This window comes from Gossypium hirsutum, chromosome D05, assembly GCF_007990345.1.
Source record: "Gossypium hirsutum isolate 1008001.06 chromosome D05, Gossypium_hirsutum_v2.1, whole genome shotgun sequence".
Classification (NCBI taxonomy): domain Eukaryota; kingdom Viridiplantae; phylum Streptophyta; class Magnoliopsida; order Malvales; family Malvaceae; genus Gossypium; species Gossypium hirsutum.
In genome coordinates this window covers 25,371,335-25,389,389 of record NC_053441.1, presented here as the reverse complement: position 1 = coordinate 25,389,389, position 18,055 = coordinate 25,371,335, and the positions used below count along the sequence as shown (strand labels likewise).

Here is an 18,055-nt window from a genome sequence, read left to right as displayed (position 1 = left end):
GCCATGCAATTCCAATGATAGGATATCGTTTACCTTTTATTAGGCTATGAATTTCACTATTTTAATTAAAGTTTTGTCATACATAAGTCATATACCTAACACACTAGTTTTTAGCTCTATTTCCAATTAAACTTAGGTTTTTAATTTATCAAAGTATACGAGTTATATACACATTATTTACTTAATCAAAATTGAGGTAAGTCACACCTTGAACATCAATAGTGAATAAATCTATAAACAGATTTAGGATGAATTCAACTCGAATCTTGTTATATGCATTGTCGATCTTGTTTGATGTATTGTCAATCTAGACAATCACACTGATGTCTTTATCTTTCTGGGAGTCATCCATTTTTATATACAAGATTAGGTATCTCTTTAATTGGGCTTGATAGACAACATAATAATTCATCAAATAAATTTACTCAATTTTGATTCTTCAGGCTATGAACTATTTAGACCACCTACTAATATAAGTTGTCTTCTCTTATCATATTCGACCATATGGTGCAACTTAATATTAGTTAAACATTAGGCAACCGGTAAGTAAATATTTACTTATACAAATTTTTTTTCGTGCAAAAACCATTGAGGACAAGAATAACCAAGAGAATAATTTAAACAACGAAAATTTATTAATCAATCTGTTAGAAAAGCTAAAAAGTATTAATGACGAAAGCAACCACATTAAGAGTACTGGATCCCAATATTCCAAGCCCAATGACAATGACAATGGTGGGAAAGTTTGAGAAGAACAATCCAGAAATGGAAATGGGAAGCCATCAATAGGGAAGTGGAAGTCCACCAAGTCATAGGAAAAGAAAAAGGAAATGGAGTCAATGAAGTGCTTCTTATGTGATGGTTTTGCACAAGATGCGAGATTGTTTAGAATGAGCTAAGCATATCACCATCAATAAGGAGGTTGCAGAGCCAAGGATGAGACTTTGAATCTTGGTTCTATGATACTCAATCATGCAATGACAATGAGGGGTTTAAAGTAGAAAAAGATGATGTTCGTAATCAACATTGCAAGCAAACGAAAGAGTACTCTAGTTGACACAAGAGCATCTGACTTATTAATATCTGAGAAGACAATTAGTGAACATAGTCTTAAAGTTAATAAGACAACTAGATTGATCAAAATTGTTAACTCTATGAAGGTCCCAACTGTTGGTGTAGCATAAGGAGTTCATCCACAAATTAAAGATTGAAAGTGCAATGAAAAATGAGGTGATCAATTTGAATGATTATGATTTTGTACTTAGGTTAAATTGGAATGATAAGAGGGGAGAAAATAAACGTGATGCATGTTAGTTCAATATTATGCTTTTTTCAAATGTTTTATTTTCTTTCCTTTTATTTTTCAATTCTACCAAGTAATGGATAGAAAGAAAATTATTTTTTCTACCAAGTAAAGTCCTAGGTGTACTTAAACTTTCAACTTTACAATTTCAACCAAAACTTCTTTTATTTCTTACATAAACTTTTAATAAATATATATTTTTACTTAAATTTTCTACTTATATCGTAAGTGTGCTATAACCTAATATTAATAATTTAAATTAAAAATATCCATACATTAGTATTATTGCATTTTATTTTTTATTTTTTAGTATCCTTTATGTTTGTTTTACGATATATGTTCGGGGTTCATGGTTGTCTCTCTTAATAATGTCATCTCCAATGTTCGAATTAACATTATCCCATTTGAAGTACAATATATCTTATCAATACACCCAATATTTTCTGGTTAATACTAAAAGGTCAAATTAATCCAAATTATATATATTTTAAAGTAAAGTAGAATTAAATATGGTAATATATATTTTAAAAATTATATTATTAAAAATGATCTTAATATTATATATTTTGAAATTTAAAATAAAATAAAATAAATTTCATTGCCCTCTGCTACGCTGGTTCTTTGCCCTCATCTCTACCCTCTACTGATTCTTTGTTCTGTCCTCTGCTGGTTCTTTGTCCTCTGCCCTGTGCCGGTTCTTTGTTCCTCTTCTCCACCATCGGTGAGTTTATCTTTTTCTTCTCTTATTCTCTTCTCCTCTTCTCCACCGGTGGTTCTTTGTTATGGATAGTTGAGAGATGTGTTATTTTCTTAAATTTATAATTTTTTTGTATTATTTTGCTGCCAAAGTTGGATTTTTTTTATGATAGAAAAAATAAAATAGAAATCTGATTGATAGGCAATGCTAGGTTGTTTAAAGAGGGGATTTAAGTGCTATAAATTTAGGGTATCTTTCCTGAGGATTAGGTTGGATATATTTTTTTGGGGGGTGTGTTCTTATGAGATATGCAATATGCTGAGGCCAGTTTTGAACTTATGTTCAAGGCATTGCTTGAAGATTGGATAAAACTTTGAAGTGTTGGATCTTTAAGAAGATAGCATTGGCTAGATTCTTTAGGTCAAAAAAGGGTTTAGGGGAGGTTTTAAGGAATGGGATTTTGGTCGGTAATTGGGATATTTATTAGTTAATTACTTATGTTTCTTTATTTGCTAGAGGCTTAATGCATCTATTCTCTGAGTTAAATTTTTAGAATAGACAGGTTCGAATAGGTAGTAATACTATCTAGTACAATGATCTTAGAGTTCATGTTGGGCCCCTTGAACTAAAGTAAGATGCAGTTGCAATATCTACTTTAGTATCTGAAGTTTATTGGAATTTGATAAGATCGGTGTTCTTGCAGGCTTATAGGAGTCTGTTTATGAGCCGCATTGTCTAGATTATCTTGGATGTGCTACGTAGTGTGTCTCTATTTCCATATTAGATAGCGATGTTAGACAGGACATGGACGTCAAATTTATGGTTCATTCCATCTTTAGAATAATATCTATAGGAGGATAAGTAGTTTTACCTTTAGTTCTGAACTGCTGTGGATTATGAAGTTGTCTTTTCTCATAGAGAAATCAGTGGACCTAAATAGAGATGGACAGCTAGAAACAAAGCTAAAATAGTTATTAGTTATTATATTGAAAATTGAAAACCATTATGGGGAATGCTGGTTTTACATGGATTCTAGGTAGTATTTTCGGTGTTGCTATTTTTTACCGGATTCATTAGTCACGATATTAATTCGACCACTGTGGAAAGCTTAGCAAAGGTATGTTTTTGGATTCAGAATGCATTGCACCCTGTAAATAAAGGGTGGGGGAGGGCAATGGTGGTTGTGTTGTATGCTTAAAGTGTAACAAGAACGACGCTTCATCGTTCCCCTCCTCTCTTTTGTACATGTTATTCAGCTGGCAATACGTAAAAATGGATGAGAGTATTGAGCTTAGGAGAAGGGGGTTTAACTCGAATCAAAACTCATTCTGGTACTTAGATTTGGGTTCTGACCTTCATTGCCTCCAAGCATATTCAAAGCCTCCACAAACCTTGAATGAAGCTTAGAAGACCAACACCTCCTACTGTTCTTCCAAATGGGTTGTGTCAATGGCTTTAGGTGATGGTGGTGATGATGATGATGATGATCATAATTACAATCAAAAGTTTCATCATTTCTACATGAATATTCATCAATGGCTGCCACTTCCTTTTCTTTTCCACTACTGCTTGATGCTCCAACACAATTCCATGTACTATTCTCCTTGTATGCCATCATTAACACTTCCATGTTGTTTCCCTTCTCCTTGCATGGCTGCACAGAGTCTTATACATACATACATACATACATACATACATACATACATACATACATACATCCATACATACATACATGCATACATACATGCATCTATACATGCATACATACATACATACATACATACATATATACATACATACATACACACATACATACATACATACATACATACATACATCCATACATACATACATCCATACATACATGCATCTATACATACATACATACATACATACATACATCCATACATACATACATACATACATACATCCATACATACATACATACATCCATACATCCATACATACATCCATACATACATCCATACATACATACATACATCCATCCATCCATCCATACAGACATCCATACATACATCCATACATACATACATCCATCCATACATAAATACATACATACATACATGCATACATACATTGAAAGCTAAATTCTTTGATCTATTACCTGAGAATTTCCGTAGTGTTATTCTGTAGCACGGCATGTACTAATAATTTTCTGGGTTTCCCTTTCTCTTTCTTTCTTATTATTTTTCGGATTATTCTTTATGTTTGTGAATTCCACCTTCAATGTTTCGATTGCTATACATTTCGAAAAACAATCATGTAATCATGACATAGAAGAAAATAATATATCTTTGAATTAATAATTAATAATTAAACATGAATTATAGATTATACTTACCCTCCATTAGAAGAAGAGTGCATTGAGAAAGAAGATGTTTTAAAGGCTGAACCCTAGCTAACTCTTCTTCAGGCTTGCAAATATAATCACTCAACACAGATAACTTATAATATTGATTATCAGTTTTTGATAAATCTAAGAACAAGCTGCTTAAAGATTTAGGCACATAGAATGGCTTAAGACTCAAGCTAAGCTCCACAGAGTTTGGATTCATTGCTGGAAACTATATGTTGTAAAACATGTATGTATATATATTTGTGAAAACCTTATCACAGAATTATCTAGTACGTGTCTTGAAGTTTAATTGCTGGAATATTTGGATCTAGAAGTATTAAACTTATCACAGAATTATCTAGTACGTGTCTTGAAGTTTAATTGCTGGAATATTTGGATCTAGAAGTATTAAACTTATCACAGAATTATCTAGTACGTGTCTTGAAGTTTAATTGTTTGCTCGCCACCTCTCTGCACTATTGTTATTCTTATTCATGTAATTTGTTTTGAAGTTTGTATGGTGATGTTTAAGCTTTTGGCTTGTATACAGTTTGTATGCCACTGGTAAATAGTGACAAGCATGTTTGTGAATGTTTGAAAACACTTCCCATTTCAGTGTTTTGCATTTCATATTAGCTTGAGCGAAGATATACTGATGGTCTCTCTATCTCTGTCTCTCTTATAATTCCTAGTGATGGAGAAACTTTTATATCAGCCGATGATCTACGTATAAATCTTTGGAACTTGGAAATTAGCAATCAAAGTTTCAATATTGTCGATGTAAAGCCTGCAAACATGGAGGATCTAACTGGTAAGCCTATTCTATTTTGGTACTTTAGTCTGCTGCTTTCACTTCTTAAAGCATATGCAAGTTCAGTGTTGTTCAATATATTTGCAAAAGTAATGGTTATTGTAATGTCTATCATTGCAGAGGTTATAACATCAGCAGAGTTTCACCCTACCCACTGTAATATGCTAGCATATAGTAGTTCAAAGGGCTCAATTCGCCTCATTGATTTGCGGCAATCAGCTTTGTATGATTCTCATGCCAAATTGCAAGTGTTTTACCGTTTTTAGTTTATTTTGTTGAATTTACTGAGATTTGCACCAAAATTGAACTATTGTTATTATCCTAAAGTTTAGATTTAAACAAAATATGTTCTGTGAAAGTGAGGCTATTTCATGTATTTGGTGGGTTTTTAGAGAATCATATCTTTTACTCATATTTAGATATGTATTGCAGGCAAGTAGGATATATTTCAGTTTCAGTTAAGTTGTGCTTTATACAATATTATTTGTAATTATACTTGTATAACTTCTTAAAAAAATATTGGCCACAAGTATTTCAAACCATCAATGTCTCCCTGCTGATATTGTGCTTAAAAGTCTTGGCTAAATATTAGATAAATTCTGTAGCATTGAAGTTTTGACCGTAGCAAATAACTCTAATCATAGATCAATGCATTTCAATTGTTGATGTTTTAAACTGATTTCCTTTGTTTGATTTGGATCTAGAATATAATCTAGGGTTAATGACGGTGAATCAAACAATTCAAGGGGTTTTGAAATGGAATTAACAAGAGATGCTATAGCTTCTAGTTTAATGAATTCACTTTAAATTGTAAATGCTATTGTAAAATTTTTAGTATTTATATTTGGTATATAAATATTATCTATTTTTAAAACTTTAATCCAAATATATGTAATATTTTAATTTGTTAGGTTTATATTTTCTATGTTATGTTAATATCTAATATGAGTTATATATTCAAAAACATTTTAAAATAAAATAATACAAATTTGTTAAAAGCATTAATTAAAAATAAAAAATAATTTTTATAATAATACAATTGTGTCAATATCTAATTACAAATATTTAATTATTATATTTAAATATTTAAATATAATTTATATATTCTAATTAAATTTAATAAATAATTAATATTAATTATTTAAATATTTAAAATTAATATTATATATTAAAATATTAACAATAAGTTATAATAAATTATTTTTTATATTTTTGTTAAAATATCATAATATTAATTAATTTAAACATTATTTAAATACATATCATATCTAAAATATATATTTTATTCTTTAAAATTACTTTTTGACAGTAATACAGTAACGAATAACTGACGTAATTGTGTTTTTACTTTCCTTTAGCATCGTTTGGGTCTTAAAGCAGAGTGAGATTCTTGTTTTTTTCTCTCCCTTTTAACAAATTGTTTTTCCAGCCAAGGAAAAGCGTATTCCTCGTGACCCAACGCACCCCTTCACCGCTGTTTGTAAAATCGGAGAGATGACGTCAGATGGGGCGACGTCGATGCTGGCGGCTCCAAGGAGGAAGCCGTCGTTGAAGGAGAGAGAGAATAACAGGAGGAGGGAGAGGAGGAGAAGAGCTATTGCTGCAAAGATATATACTGGGCTTAGAGCTCTAGGAAATTACAATCTACCCAAGCACTGTGATAACAATGAAGTTCTCAAAGCTCTTTGTGCCGAGGCTGGTTGGGTTGTTGAAGAAGATGGCACCACTTATCGAAAGGTATCTAATTTACCTTTTCTTCCTCTTTTTTTCACTTGTTACCTAATGCTAGATCTATTCAAATTTTGTTCTATTTTACTTGGATCAACTATCATTTTGTTTTTAGGCTGATTTTGCTCTCTGGGTCTTTTTTTGATCTGTTCAATTTAAGTTTGATTTTGATTTTGGTTTTGTTTACTTGCTTGAAAGATTGGGTAAAAAATGAAAGTTATTGTTCTTGAACTAGCAGCTGTTAATTACACAATCATTCATTGATCTGTATTGGAATTGGAACTTCATTAAATTGCTGAAATGAAACATTGATGAATATTGAACAGTTTTCTTTATTTACAAATTGCTGAAATGAAACGTTAAATATTGGGTAATAATTGGAAGTCATTGTTCTTGAACTAGCACCTGTTAATTAGACAATCATTCATTCATCTGTGTTGGAACTGGAACTTCATTAGATAGCTGAAATGAATCAGTGATGAATACTGAACAACTTTTCTTGATTATCTATCTGGTATTAATTGCCTTTTAATTGCATAAAAGCTAGTACTGTTGATAATTTTTGTTTTTTTAATTGCATTTGTTGTTTAGGGATGTAATCCACCACGGGCTCCAACTGATATACTAGGCAGTTCAGCTAAAATTACCTCATTTTCATCCCAAAATCCAAGTCCATTGTCGTCTGCATTTCCAAGCCCGATTCCTTCCTGTCAAGTCAGTCCTTCCTCCTCTTCTTTCCCTAGTCCCACTAGGCTTGATGCTAGTAACCAGTCTAGTCTATTCCCGTTCCTTAGAAGCACCATTCCTTCATCTCTGCCACCTCTCAGAATCTCAAACAGTGCCCCAGTGACACCACCGCTTTCATCACCAACCTCAAGAAATCCTAAGCCAATTCCCAACTGGGAGGCCATTGATAAAGAGTCAATGGCCTCTTTTAACTACCCATTGTATGCAGTCTCTGCCCCAGCTAGTCCCACTCACTGTCATTTTCATGCCCCGGCTGCTATACCTGAATGTGATGAGTCTGATGCATCAACAATCGAATCGGGTCAATGGATAAGCTTTCAAAAGTTTGCACCTTCTACTTCTCAAATGCCAACTTCTCCAACCTTTAATCTTGTGAAGCCCATTGCTCCACAAAGTTTGCCCAATGATTTGATCAAAGAGAAAGGGCATGGTTCGGAGTTTCAGTTTGAGAGTGGACTGGTGAAGCCATGGGAAGGAGAGAGGATTCATGAAGTTAGATTGGATGATCTCGAGCTCACGCTTGGAAGTGGAAAGGCTCGGTGTTAGACCAAGTCTAGCAGAGTACAAATCGAATGTTGGTGAAAATGTATGTTGAAACAGAAGAAAAGTAAAGACGAAAGCTGTTGTCCTTACAGGTTATCACAGTGAGATGTAGAAGAGCATATTGCAGAATATCTTAAACCAAAGATTGGAAGAGTTACATTTTCATCTGCAATTGTTTTTTTTTCCCCAGTCAGTTGATTCTTTGATTCCCTGGTTGAATTGTTAGGGGAAGCTGGGTTTTTTTTAGAATCAAAATCAATTCTTTGTAGATACTGTCGGCTATTTTGCTGGTTGACAGAAATGTTTTTATTTTTCTTTTAGGCTTTTTATAGGCTTGGGAAAAAACCTCACAGAATGAAATTAATTTACTGGTTTCTATTGTTAAATGGATGTGTGATCTTTGTTTCTAAGCAAATGTTTTATATTCAGTTTCATGCACTTTAGGTATAAGCCGAATGAATGATTAATGAATTTACATGTAAGTCGGGATGAATGATTATATATAAAATGCACATGAAAGTGGGGTTAAAGCATGTATACGCATTATCAGAATCTGAATGTCGAAGAGTAATTTTGATATTATTTGATTTTCTTGTTCCCAAAAGACGACAAAAGAAAATAACATTCATGTTCACTAGAAATAAAATTATCTGAAATGTAATTAAACTACCTTTAGTCCACCTGCATGCATCCACCCTTTAAAAACAACATGGCATGGCATCCACCCTCTTTTACAAAAATCTTTCTATTAAAACCGATAAAAACAAATCAGTGTAAATCCGTGGGTGGATCAGGTTTTGCTTTTCCTATCACCACCTTAATTAATGGAATGAATCAAATAAAACGGTCAACGTCATAGCCTCATCGGCATTCCATCGAACGGCTGCCGGCTGCCGCATCCAAACACTTTGAATAAAAAATCCTACAACTGTTGTTCTTTTCCTCCACCAACCACAACATGGAGTCCGAACTCAGGGGCTTTAATACGAAACCGTCTAAGACCCCACAACCCGACCCGACACACGACGATGCCTCCTCCAGAGACGACCGCCCACTCCTCACATCCGCCTCCAACGTCCTCGAGCTTGAGAAGAAATGTGCTGCCTATGTTCGCAACGACGTGTACGGTGCCATGGGACGTGGGGAGCTCCTATTGATGGAGAAGCTGCAGCTTGGAATAGCATTCGTAACGCTCCTCCCTTTACGCACCATATTGGTGATGACTGTTTTGGTCGTGTATTACTTGATTTGTAGAATTTGTACGTTGTTCTCGGTCCCTAATCATGGGGAAGGGCAAGAGGATTATGCGCACTTGGGCGGGTGGAGACGAACCGTGATTCTCCGCTCCGGTCGGTTCCTGTCGAAGACGTTGCTTTTTCTTGTGGGATTTTATCGGATTAACGAAACTCATAATGGTTCAAAAAATTCCCAAGAGAACTCGAAGACTGCGGTATGCCCAAGTTGCCAACTTTTTCTTTTCTAACTTTACATTTTCTGTATTGAGTGCATCTGCATTGTTCATGGTCCAATGTGGTTCCTTTAGAGAGAACATATGGGACTTCAATTATGCCACCTCCCAAACTTAAATGAACATTAACATAAAAAGGTAGTTGTTTGGTCGCCAGTTTTTTTCTTTTTTTCTTTCTTTCTGAAATTTCTGTTTTGGGGTGTTTAATTTCCCTACAGGGTACCCATCAATCCAATGAGCATTTACATAAGAAAGTTTACTTATTGAGCACTGATTGCATTGTTTCATGCTCCAATTTGGTAGCTCTAAAGAGAATCTATGGGACTTGAATTATGCAAATTCTCAAACTTTTATGGACACTAACACAAACAAAGTAATTGTTTGATCATTTTTTTTTCCTGAAATTTATGTTTTTGGGTGTTTGATTTCTCTACAGGGTACCCTTCAACCCGATGAACCAGAACAACGGCCTGGAGCAATTGTATCGAATCACATTTCATATCTGGATGTTTTATATCACATGTCCTCTTCCTTTCCAAGCTTTGTTGCTAAAGTCTGTTATACTTAGCAACTCTTTTGGTTTTGATTGTGGTGTATAACCGAATTTTTTTTACTGTTTAACTGACATGTTTCTGGTTTTTTGGTTTTGTCAATTGGAATCCTTGGGTGTGTTTTATTGCTGAAGAGGTCAGTGGCTAACATTCCTTTGGTTGGTCTCATCAGGTTAGTTTATTTTAACCTCCTAAACCTCTCCCATGGTTTGATGCAAAACCCTTTTCAATTTGGTTGTCATTATCGACTTTTTGTTTTATATAAAACTGATAAGTTGTTTTCCTTTTGCCTTTCAAGCTCGATAAATATATATGGTGAATCTTTTGTACTTTGCTTCACATATTGTTGTCTAGTGTGACCCATTTACTTCTGAATACATATCTATACTTTCAAAAAGTTTGTTGTGCATGCATATGCTTTGTTGGAAATATATTTCTTTTGTTTTATATCATACCACGTGTATCTTTCTCTATTTTTTTCATCTTGTATTCCTTGTATAAACAAAATGGGTGGAGTCGAAGTGATGAATGATATTTTGACTTGTTTGTTACAGCAAATGCCTTGGTTGTGTCTACGTTCAGCGGGAGTCAAAATCATCGGACTTTAAAGGTGTTTCAGGTAGAAAACTATGGATGTCAAATTTGTTCTTTAGCACTTAATATTGGTCTAAATTACAATGCATAACTGGATGCTTTTTCAGGTGTTGTGACTGATAGAGTTCGTAAAGCTCACCAGGATGAATATGCTCCAAAGATACTGCTTTTTCCAGGTTAATCATCTTTTTTGATCCACTATATGCATTTATCACATTATTTAGTTAATGTTGCATACCGTGCTCAAATACATTATGGGTCTTATGCATCTCTGTAGCTGATATCCAAGAGTAACCTAAGCTTCTGTATTTCTAATGCTTATGAATTCCCAACTAGTAACAGTTGTTTGCTTCATGTTCATCTCGATGACAGAGGGTACAACAACAAATGGGGATTACCTTATCTCTTTCAAGACTGGTGCCTTTTTGGCAAGAGCACCTGTGGTGCCTGTTATATTGAAGTACCCATACCAAAGATTTAGTCCAGCCTGGGAATCAGTAACAGGGGTGAGTATTGCTTATGCAAATTCAAGATGCAATTGCAAATTTGATAATAAGTCTTATTTGTTCCCTAATTTTTGTAGCTGATATCGAAGTTACTCTGATATACAAATGATAGTTTGAAGTTTCTTAGATTTGATAAAAATTACAGCAAGCAATATACACACACGTGCATACATATACATATTTGTTTTATTGAAGTTTAGCCAAGAAATGCTAGAGCGAAGACAATATGTACTTGATTAAATAAAAGAGAAAATGGAAAAATATTTTAATAAGTGTATCTGTTGTGTGTAAATTTTATGACAAGTGTAGTTGTTGTATGACATTTTCTCCTGCTGTTAATGTTCTCTATTGTTTTTCATAGATGCGTCATGTGGTTTTTCTTCTGTGTCAATTTGTTAATCACATGGAGGTCAAATGGTTACCTGTCTACTACCCCTCGCAACTAGAGAAGGATGATCCAAAACTATATGCTAATAACGTCCGAAGATTAATGGCCAGTGAGGTACTAATATACGATCAAATTGTCTTGTCAAAAGATACAAAATGTGGTCATGTTGTTTGTAGGAACCTCTTAGATACCTGCTATAGTAAAAGCTAAGCTAGGGCCTTCCAGAAAATCGCTCTTAACAGTTAGCAGATACCATGTTTTGATTGTTCTAGAATTCTGAAGCACTAGCCTGAGGCACCATACGAATTTTCTTGTGCCAAGTAGTTGCTGATATGCATAAGAAAAACCATCTAGTCTTATTGTATTACTTGATTGTCATTGATGTTAAAAATGAGTTTTTACTTTCTGTTTGATTTTTCTGCCGGCAGGGTAATTTGATACTATCGGATATTGGACTGGCTGAGAAGCGAATATATCTTGCTACACTCAATGGTAATAATAGCATGCCTAGTGTTTTGCGTCAGAAAGATGATTGATAATTTCTTGGCCTTGCTCCGAAATGATATGGCTCATCTGAGTTTCTTAGTTTGCGCCGGTATTTTCATGAATGCAGAGACAAATCAAAGGGATGGTTTCACTTTCCTCATTGAACCCAAAATGACGCCATTTGCAGTTATATTGTAAAACTTATTTATTCATTGAAATTACAGCCAGTAGATTCAGATTTGAATGTGCTTATGCAATTGCTTTAGTCAAAGATCAGATTATCTGCTATAAGCGACTCGAGGGCGTTTTTGTCTTAAGATACACATTAACAAGAAGTTTATTTTTTGCCCTTAAAAACCTGTACGTATATAGTAACTATGCATTTTAAATCTAAAGTGTCTCTTTCGTGTTCCCTGCAGGTTTGTTTTGCAAAAGCTAATATGGATTCTTCATATGTATACCGATTGCATGATTCATTATTTCTGGCAAAAAAATTAAAATTATAAAAAGGATCTTAAAGCAGCACAAGATATTTGTTTTCTTCGTTTGAAAATGTTTTTGCATGGAGCTGAGCTCACATGTTCTTAAAGCAGGCTTTTGGTGTCCATTCATTTACAGTTTCTAGAGATCCAGAGAGTTAATTGTGTTCAGTGGAGGGCATAGTATTTTGCTATTTAAATGTCACTGTGCATGCATGGACTAATGCAAAAGGGGTTTTCTTCGGTTTGGGATGCTCGGCTGCTGCATTAATGCGATGTGTTGAATCTCCAAGTTCTTCAAAAGTCTCGAACATGGATGAATGCGGTGAGTTTAAATTCGGAATTCTTCAATGTCTTGAACATGGATACGAGTCTTTGGCCTGTAATTATGCATAGCAGGCCTTTGATATTAGGAGATGTTAATGTTCCTTAGTTATCAACTGTGTTTAGTGGAGGGCATTGTATTTTGCTATCTGTTTGTTATTTACCTTTGAGGAGCCATGTCTTGTTAAGTGCATGGACAGGGCAGAGACGTTCACTGCAGTTTTCGACTGCCGCATTCAAGGCCTGAGTTGAATCGAAGTCTCCAACATGGAGTCCAGTCTCTGGTGAAACACGGCAGACCTGTTCAGGCGAGCTTCCGTACAATTTGGGATAGATTTGGGTTAAGGTTTTTGTACATTGGATCTTCCATCATTGACGTTGTACTGCACCTTTTCAATCTATATGGATTGCCATAATAAACAATTCATTCATCAAAATTTTTTTTGTTGATTTCATCTTCCATCAGATTTCAACAAATAAAGACAATTACATTGTTAGAATTCGAAATTTAACAACGGAGAAGTAATAAAGTAACGAATTGGATTGCTACATACACTAAAACAGGATGTTGTCTTAACTACAGGATGTTTTGCAATGAAGAATGCAGTTTTGATTAAAAAAAAAATTAAAACAACATTTAATTTTTAAATTTAACAACTTTTTAAATTTAGTCTTTACACTTTTTTAGTTCACATTAGTTCCGGAACTTGATAATTTTTTTTAATTTGATTTTTGAATTCGAATTTCGTTCAAAAGTGATGATGTGATATTTCGTTAATGTGCCTCATTATCGCCTAAAAATAAAAGTAAAAACTTGGGTTTTAGAATTGAGTTGCAAAATAAAAACTTGGGTTTCATCTTCATAGTTGGATAACTCAATTTCCGGTAAAAATCTAATTTTTTTGGAAAAAAATAAAATTAATCTTTAAAAAGTAAATTAGTGGCTAAAATGAAAATTGGGTGACTAAAATAAGTGTACAATAATATTTAATTAACAGGGTGACCAAAAAAAAACTTATTAAGTTAGGTGACTAAAATGAAAACAGTTGTTAACAACAATGCCCAATTTGTAAATTTTTTTTCGGTAAGAATGAAAATTTATGATAGTTGGGTGACCAACTGCGCAATTTACCAAAAAACCCTAGAAAAAGAAGAACGAGGAAATCGAAATAATCGATGAAAATGCAATTCTGTTGTGATGACGTGTCTGTTATTTATTGAGTCCTTATACTAAACGCCAACAAAGAGTGCGCCGTCCCAAACTGGAACTCAGAATCAGAAAGCAATTTACATTAGAAAAATAAAGGAAGCAGAGAGCAAAACGAAAATCACCATAAAGCAGTAAACATTCGAGCTCGTTATATCTGAAAACAAAACGGAGGAGTAAACTTAGGGTTTAGGGTTTCGAAGATTTTGTATCAGCGATCGGGAGCCAATGGAGAGTGCATTAGCAAACGCCTCGGCGATCGTAGACCAGAGGCAAAAAATCGAACAATACAAACACATTCTATCGACGGTTTTATCATCAAATGATATCCTTCAAGCCAAGAAATTTATCGACCATAGTAATTAAATTCCCTACCTTTTGCATAATTCATGGGTTTTTTTTAATAGTTATACTTATTTTTATTGGTGATTAAATTTCTTTTAGTGTTATCGGATGATGTTCCATTGGTGGTATCAAGGCAGCTTTTACAAACGTTCACACAAGAATTGGGGAGATTGGAGTTAGAGTTACAAAAGGAAATTACTCATTACATCCTTGATCAGATTCACCCTCGTGTAGTTTCATTCGAAGAACAGGTTCGTTTTTGAATTTGATTGATAGCACCTTATAGAAAGCTACAGGGAAAATTTGTACCGTTTGCAAGTTCCTTTGTACCTTTACATACCGCATTGCTAAACCTTTGCTTTGATGAAATAGTTGGGTTTAAAACTCTACTGAATTCCTTAATTATATTTCTTCCTTTACTATTTTAGTTAAATTTTGTTTGCAAAACATAACCTGTTTAAGGAATATGCATGGTTGTTTAAGGAAAGCTGTTTATTTTGTATGAGTTATGGATAGGTATTGATTATCCGAGAGAAACTTGCCGAGTTGTATGAGTCGGAGCAGCAGTGGTCAAAGGCCGCGCAGATGCTAAGTGGGATTGATTTGGACTCTGGAATGAGGTCTGAGAGTACAATTCTGTTTTCCGTTTCTGATGATGGCTGCAGCGGGATATATTCTTTTCTTTTGATTGACGGTACTTTTATGGTTGTGATATGGCTATCAGGATCATTGATGACACATTCAGATTGTCGAAATGTGTCCAAATTGCTCGTCTATATCTTGAGGTATTGATTACTATTATTTATCCATATTGCTTTTGTTGAATGCTAGCATGATTTAGGCAAGTTTGTTTGTGTTAGAATGTCATGGAGTAATGTCGTTACTTATTCTATCGCTGACATGTGAGATCAATTACAAAATATGATTAAAATCATTACTTGAATATTTTACAGGATGATGATGCTGTTAACGCAGAAGCTTTTATTAATAAAGCTTCATTTTTGGTTAGCAACAGTCAGCATGAAGTATTAATTTTACAGTACAAGGTATATGACATAGTTTTTAGACCAATTATGTAATGTTAGAGCTGGAAGTCCAGTAATTTGTTAATTTACTTTTTTTTCACCCCCTCTTTTCAGGTCTGTTACGCAAGGATTTTGGATTTAAAGAGGAAGTTCTTGGAAGCAGCACTCCGATACTATGACATATCTCAAATTGAGAAGCGACAAATAGGAGATGAGTATGTAATTCGAAGTTAATTTTGTTCCTTTAAAAGATTTTCTTCTATATCCATTTAAGATCACTTACTATTGACATACACAAAAGCACCTTGTCTTACAACCATTATGCTTTGCACCAAGTAGAATTATCTATTTGCTTGTATCTCATTTCCCCTTTTCTGAATTTTTGGTTATGTTTGAGGAATTATGGTACAAATATAATCAATGTTCACCTCTTGCAGAACAATTGATGAGGATGCACTGGAGCAAGCTCTATCTGCTGCTGTAACATGTACAATATTAGCTGCTGCAGGTCCTCAACGCTCTCGTGTTCTTGCCACCCTTTACAAGGTAAACACTTTCTCTTGATGTAATGTACTATGATAAGTTTGTTTGTAATTTGTTCTAATCATGTTAATGGTTTGGGACTTGTTTCAGGATGAACGGTGCTCCAAGCTGAAGATTTATCCGATATTACAAAAGGTTCTTTCTCTCTTTCTCATGATTCCAGGCACACTTCCTCACGCATGCATCTCCACATGCACTAGTCTTCTTGTCCGTTTCTATGACCTTAAAGTCCATTCTGATGGGGATTTATATGAAATTAACAGGTTTATTTGGAGAGAATATTAAGAAAACCTGAAATTGATGCATTTTCTGAAGAACTGAAACCACATCAGGTTATAAAAGTTTTCAACCGTCATAGATGTTTGCATTTACAATTAAAGTAAATTTCTCCAAGATTAACCTTTTGTTTTCCAACAGAAAGCACTGCTTCCTGATAATTATACTGTGCTGGACCGTGCCATAATAGAGCATAATCTTCTGAGTGCTAGCAAACTGTACACAAATATACGGTTAGAAATGTAACACTAGATTTTCATCTTATCTTATTTTACTATTACATTTGAAAACTTTTTTAATGAAATTCTTGCTTTCTTTGTTATAGTTTTGATGAGTTGGGTACTTTGCTGGGCATTCCTCCTCATAAGGTGTGATTTACTCGTGGCATCCTTTTTCTACATTCAAGCAACAATAACATACAAAAAAAAAAAAAGCACAACCTTTAAAGCTACTTGTTTTTCTTGTTTTTTATTTTCTGGTCGTTTCTTTCTCCATGAACCTCATAGATTGTGGTTAAGACAGGAAAATAATTGGTTTCTATTTCTTTACAGGCTGAGAAGATAGCCTCAAGAATGATTTGTGAAGATAGAATGAGGGGATCAATCGACCAGGTTTCAATTTCTCAGCGCATGATTTTGTTTCATTCCTTCTTTAATGGAGTTCTCAGGAGCTATGTAAATAAGAAATAATCTTATGCATCAGGTGGAAGCTGTTATACAGTTTGAAGATGACACTGAAGAACTCCAACAATGGGATCAACAGGTAATTTATTCTTAATACAGACTTATTATTGGCCAATCAACACCCCTTTCTTTGCAAGGTCTCGGTTTATCTTTGGCTTTATGTTTCTGCAGATAGTTGGTGTGTGTCAAGCTCTTAACGATATACTTGATAGCATGGCCAAGAAGGGCATGGAAGTTCCCATCTAATCCTGACCAGTCGGTGCACTGTTCGAGAGCAAAGAAACTTAGAAGAGAATTTGCCTTAGCCATTTCGCCCAGATGCATAAAAGAACACTGTTCAACCATTCTTGTTTATTGCATATTTTAGTTCTCGAGATTTAGTTTTGTAACTGCAATATTGTCTGTTAGGCAGGAAGATATGGGATTCTGGATCAAATTTAAAATCCTGTAATTATTTTCTTTTAATTTTTTCAGTTTATTAGGAAAGGTGTTTCATTAATCAGTTATGATATGCCCAAATCAATCCGAGGTTTACCATAAATGTGTTTAATATCCTTAAAATTAGTTGCAGAAGACGGAACTCTGTCTTTGACTCAATGAAGATGAAGTTAGAATTGTTTAACTCATAAATCTTCGAATTATACAGTCTGATTCTCCCTAATCTTAGGATTTGATTCCAGGAAAAACAAAACATGGAATATTGGATACAAGGGCTCTTAATTTTTCTTTTTAAACAGCCTGAAGGTCCAGCAATGGCCACCTTTGTTTTCTGCTTTCATGAAGCATTGCAAAGCTCAAATTCTATAGCAACATCATAAGTGTTTCTATATCAGAAGATACAAAAAATATGACATTTATGAACAATTTCTTTTAAAAAAATACTCATGTCTAACATATTTTCGGACATGTCCGACTCTCCAAGTATATGGATAAAACAGAAAAAAGGAAAAATTGAACATGTCCATTCAGACACTACATCCGACATTTACTCCTGT

The 18,055-nt window shown here is 34.0% G+C and overlaps 4 protein-coding genes across 8 annotated transcripts; all 4 read left to right on the top strand.

Annotated features, from left to right (window-relative positions):
• The first annotated feature begins 1,850 nt into the window (after positions 1-1,850).
• Positions 1,851-8,571, top strand: LOC107904946 (protein BRASSINAZOLE-RESISTANT 1). The gene is made up of 5 exons (XM_041094450.1): positions 1,851-2,024; positions 5,049-5,167; positions 5,288-5,390; positions 6,597-6,904; positions 7,487-8,571. Exons 4-5 carry the CDS (start codon positions 6,662-6,664, stop codon positions 8,186-8,188), a joined length of 945 nt encoding a protein of 314 aa, XP_040950384.1. The 5' UTR covers positions 1,851-2,024; positions 5,049-5,167; positions 5,288-5,390; positions 6,597-6,661; the 3' UTR covers positions 8,189-8,571.
• On the top strand, positions 4,874-5,433 carry LOC107902571 (serine/threonine protein phosphatase 2A 55 kDa regulatory subunit B alpha isoform-like). The gene is made up of 3 exons (XM_016828728.1): positions 4,874-4,909; positions 4,993-5,167; positions 5,288-5,433. Exons 1-3 carry the CDS (start codon positions 4,874-4,876, stop codon positions 5,431-5,433), a joined length of 357 nt encoding a protein of 118 aa, XP_016684217.1.
• Positions 8,572-8,866: 295 nt separating the features above from the next.
• Positions 8,867-13,418, top strand: LOC107904945 (lysophospholipid acyltransferase LPEAT1). Of its 4 annotated transcripts, none has more exons than XM_041094448.1 (9): positions 8,867-9,635; positions 10,090-10,134; positions 10,339-10,376; positions 10,759-10,823; positions 10,906-10,974; positions 11,171-11,304; positions 11,666-11,806; positions 12,121-12,184; positions 12,306-12,595. In XM_041094448.1, the coding sequence occupies exons 1-9, from the start codon at positions 9,144-9,146 to the stop codon at positions 12,374-12,376; spliced, it is 1,119 nt and encodes a 372-aa protein (XP_040950382.1). In that variant the 5' UTR covers positions 8,867-9,143; the 3' UTR covers positions 12,377-12,595. The 4 variants fall into 4 exon arrangements, with proteins under 4 accessions (XP_040950382.1, XP_040950383.1, XP_040950381.1 ...); XM_041094447.1 differs by lacking the exon at positions 12,306-12,595 and adding an exon at positions 12,598-13,418 and having other exon boundaries at positions 8,871-9,635; positions 10,090-10,206; XM_016831489.2 differs by having other exon boundaries at positions 8,872-9,635; positions 10,090-10,206.
• A 765-nt stretch (positions 13,419-14,183) lies between these two features.
• LOC107904947 (COP9 signalosome complex subunit 4) lies at positions 14,184-17,525 on the top strand. 2 transcript variants are annotated; one of them, XM_016831491.2, is made up of 14 exons: positions 14,184-14,546; positions 14,633-14,784; positions 15,050-15,153; positions 15,258-15,318; positions 15,487-15,579; positions 15,673-15,773; positions 15,996-16,104; positions 16,192-16,236; positions 16,365-16,433; positions 16,519-16,610; positions 16,703-16,745; positions 16,929-16,988; positions 17,080-17,139; positions 17,232-17,525. In XM_016831491.2, the coding sequence occupies exons 1-14, from the start codon at positions 14,417-14,419 to the stop codon at positions 17,304-17,306; spliced, it is 1,194 nt and encodes a 397-aa protein (XP_016686980.1). In that variant the 5' UTR covers positions 14,184-14,416; the 3' UTR covers positions 17,307-17,525. The 2 variants fall into 2 exon arrangements, with proteins under 2 accessions (XP_016686980.1, XP_040950380.1); XM_041094446.1 differs by having other exon boundaries at positions 14,226-14,546; positions 16,519-16,619.
• The last annotated feature ends 530 nt before the right edge of the window (positions 17,526-18,055 follow it).